The sequence below is a fragment of the Sipha flava genome, unplaced genomic scaffold (assembly GCF_003268045.1).
Source record: "Sipha flava isolate LNK unplaced genomic scaffold, YSA_version1 46724_pilon_pilon, whole genome shotgun sequence".
Taxonomy (NCBI): Eukaryota; Metazoa; Arthropoda; class Insecta; order Hemiptera; family Aphididae; genus Sipha; species Sipha flava.
In genome coordinates, this window is record NW_020273244.1 from 1 (window position 1) to 3,496 (window position 3,496).

The window sequence follows — 3,496 nt, forward strand, 5'->3', positions numbered from 1 at the left end:
GCCATTCCATTGTTTACTAAAGTGTCTATATTTCTTGGCTGATCTCCGAATAAAGGAAATCCAAGGATTGGGACTCCGGCGTCAATAGTTTCGTACAACCCAGATATGCCTCCATGACTAATAAATAATTTCACGTTTGGATGAACTGTAGAAAATAATTAATGGTATATTTACTTTTAATGATAAATATTAAGAAAATATAAAAAATATTCTATATACGTAGTATATCACGTTGGGGAAGCCATTTTTTTGTCATTATGTTTTTGGGCTTATCTTCTAATTCTTCTTCATATTTCATCAATATTCTTTGAGGAAGTTCTGCTAAAACTTCCAAAAATGCTTTTTTAATATGTTCCGGTAGCGATGACATTTTAGTAGTAGAACCAAATGAGAAATAAATTACTCCAATCGGTGATTGTTCGATGAATTCCAAAATATCCTACCAATATGGAATAATATGTGATCATCACTACATATATGAAAGCGAACAGATTTTTAGGTTCTCAAATTTTTAAAATTTGATGTTAACATGCTATAAAAAAAGCTTAAAATATTCTTTAAACATGTAAAATATGTTAAAATAAGATTTTATTTATTCATAGATTAAATTAATAATCAAATTTAAATAATTAATCAATAACTATTTAAACACAGATATATTAATACTATACAGTAAATATCTGTTTAATAATTTAAATATAAAAACTTTTAAAATCATCTTTCATAAAACAATATAAAATCCAACAAATAACTTTTGTATACCATTTCTTTATAAAATATAAATAATACTTATATGATCTAAAAAAAACCCTAAAATAATATTTTAATATTCTTTAAATATGTAAAATAGGCTAAAACATACTTAATATGTTATAAGAGTTTTGAGTTAGTCGGATAAGGTATCTTAGCTGTTCTAACTTGAACTTGTTGTTTGATCTTATAAAATATTTATATATATACAGAAAATATTCTTAAATATTTTGTAACCAATCGGCGTTAAATGTTTACTTTAATTTAATATTTTAATATTTTTGTATAAATATTAATTACATTTTATTAATTCTACAAAATTATATTCATGACCGGTTCAATACGCAGATTAAGTTGGCATGTGATTAGATGAGTAACTTTATGTTTAAGTATAACTTGAGTGTTATAAAACCAGAAGTCACTTCTACTGGTCGATTTATGAAAATATAATTTAATAAAATATATTTTGTTTTATTTTTTAACCAACTAAAAGAAATTAAACTCGATTATCATTTTAATGCCAGCCAAGTATTTAATAGGGTCGAATTTGGTTGTTTGCGCCCGGAATGTAAATGTTAATAATAATGGAATGACTCACACATTTAATCACTACATGGTTATTTTTATGTTTTTGTAATTTTAGTTTGTGTCATGTGAATTATATAATTCTAAATGGGTACATTATTACACAAAAGATTTTGCACGACATGTTATCGGCTGCCGCCGGCTTGTCGATGCGCCGTTTTTAACACGGCCACCCGATTTTGAATTACTGAGTGAGGGTGTAGTAAGATCGTCCGTAAAGTATGTCTGATCGTTAAGTTTTTTATATGTTATGTTGTGTTAGTGTAATTTGTATGTATCAAGGATACGCTAATCGTAAGCTATTTTATATAGAGATGACCAAATTTATATTCATAGACGCCAAACGCTACATTTTGTGTTATTGTTGTTTAGTCAAAAATGTTATTATTTTTATCTAAGATAGTTTTCTGATAAGCCAATCTACCCTTGAAGGCAATCCATATAACAAGCTTGCGTTTTTCAATTTAAAATGAAGAAATAATAAAGCATTTAAAGAACACTATAATAGTGGGAAAATGTTTACACTTCTAGAAACATTTTTCAATGATTAATTTATTATTTTTTTCCAAGTGCAAGTAAAGATTTACGTAATATATTATCTGTATATAGTACTGTGTTATTCATTACTTTAGGTAAGCTTTTAGCGACATTCAGATGTATTCCACCCACGTTGATGACATTCGTGACTATCGAACTCGACGCGGACATTACGGGATGGCTGTTAACGAACACCAAAGATGGTTTGTAAAGTGGGACCAAATCGTACGGTCTGGGATTGTTGCGTTTCACCAGGGACATCGTGAACTTGGAGGTAACCAGTTCATAGGCGAAAATAGCAGTGTTGGTTAGCCGCTGGACGAACGTAGTTGGCAGACCGTAGGCGGCCAATACGTGGGAGACGACGGCGGGATTGGAAAAGTGGCCAGTGTTATAGTGTTCCATTAAGCTCGTCACGGACAGCGGTATCACGTAGATCACTGGCACGTCCAACAAGGTAGCAATGTATGACACGCATTCTGACATAAGTGGTTCAATGAATACCAGGTCGAAAGGGGTAGCGGCGTTCTGCCGCATCAGTTCGATCATCCGATCGTTAGCGTACACTGTATCGCACTGCTCTCTGCTTAACAAGACCATTAAGTCGATTACTGAGACAGGTCTGCTAAAGTTTGCAACAGCGCCCTTTAGGTTTTGTTCCCGGAAGCAGTACATATCCCTGGAAATGTCCACTTCGGTGTAGTTCTCCTGGTTGCCGTCAGGGAACGGCGTGAATGCAGTGACGGTGTGGCCGCCTTCTACCAGAGCCCGGAGTACTCCACTCATGAAGTTCCAGTGGCTCTTGCCGCAAACCGTCTGCACGGCCAGTATGCGAGCGCTGTTCACGGGCAGCGTCGCGAGATCGACGCACGCGAGTAGCATTAACACTACACGAAACCACATTGTACCGCGTAACGAAGCAGCCGCGCAACAATATTGTTACTGGAAGTGTAAAATACGTAGCCGTACGTCTATTACTGTTCGTGCTACGCAGCTGTTGTTTCGGCGCAAACTCAAGGCCACGATGTTATCGTACAACCTTAGGCCAAACTGTTACGAGTGGTGAAACAAACACTATACATTCAACCTCTATTGGCATATATATACTCTTATAATAATAAATAGTGTATTATAAACTAGTATATTATAAATAATGTATTTATAATCAATGTTAGTATGTTCAACTACAACGCAGCGATGCGTAGATGTTGATCATGACAATCTTAAAGCACACAAATCTTTTCATCTTTGTCCTGACTTAATTACCATAATTTCATGCTCAATATGAAATAATTTTATAATACAACACAGATCGTTTTTTTTCAATATAGACATATCACCATATAACGTTAAAATTATTATTTTAGACTTGGAGTGAAAACAGGAATGTATTGATCTAATCACTATAATTATTTTTTTGTACGAGTTCAACTATAAGTATTACTCCTATTATAATAATCAATAGAACGAATATTTCAAAATTTCTCTGAAATATTTCGTTATGATAACAAAAATGTATATAAAAAATTTATGGAATGTCGCCATTCGATAAAATCGAATTTTTTGTTTTAATTTTAACTCAAAAATACTAATTATAAAAACAACATTTTCAATGATTGCTTAT

General features: G+C 32.6%; 1 protein-coding gene across 1 annotated transcript; it reads right to left on the reverse strand.

The window, feature by feature from the left end:
* Window positions 1-4: 4 nt before the first annotated feature.
* Window positions 5-2,950, reverse strand: LOC112689696 (UDP-glucuronosyltransferase 2B17-like; the record flags this gene model as incomplete). The annotated part of the gene is made up of 3 exons (XM_025563532.1): window positions 1,963-2,950; window positions 220-439; window positions 5-145 (listed from the first exon to the last, which is right to left on the reverse strand). Coding segments are annotated over exons 1-3 (1,174 nt in total), but the record flags the coding sequence as incomplete, so codon positions are not given.
* Window positions 2,951-3,496: the final 546 nt, after the last annotated feature.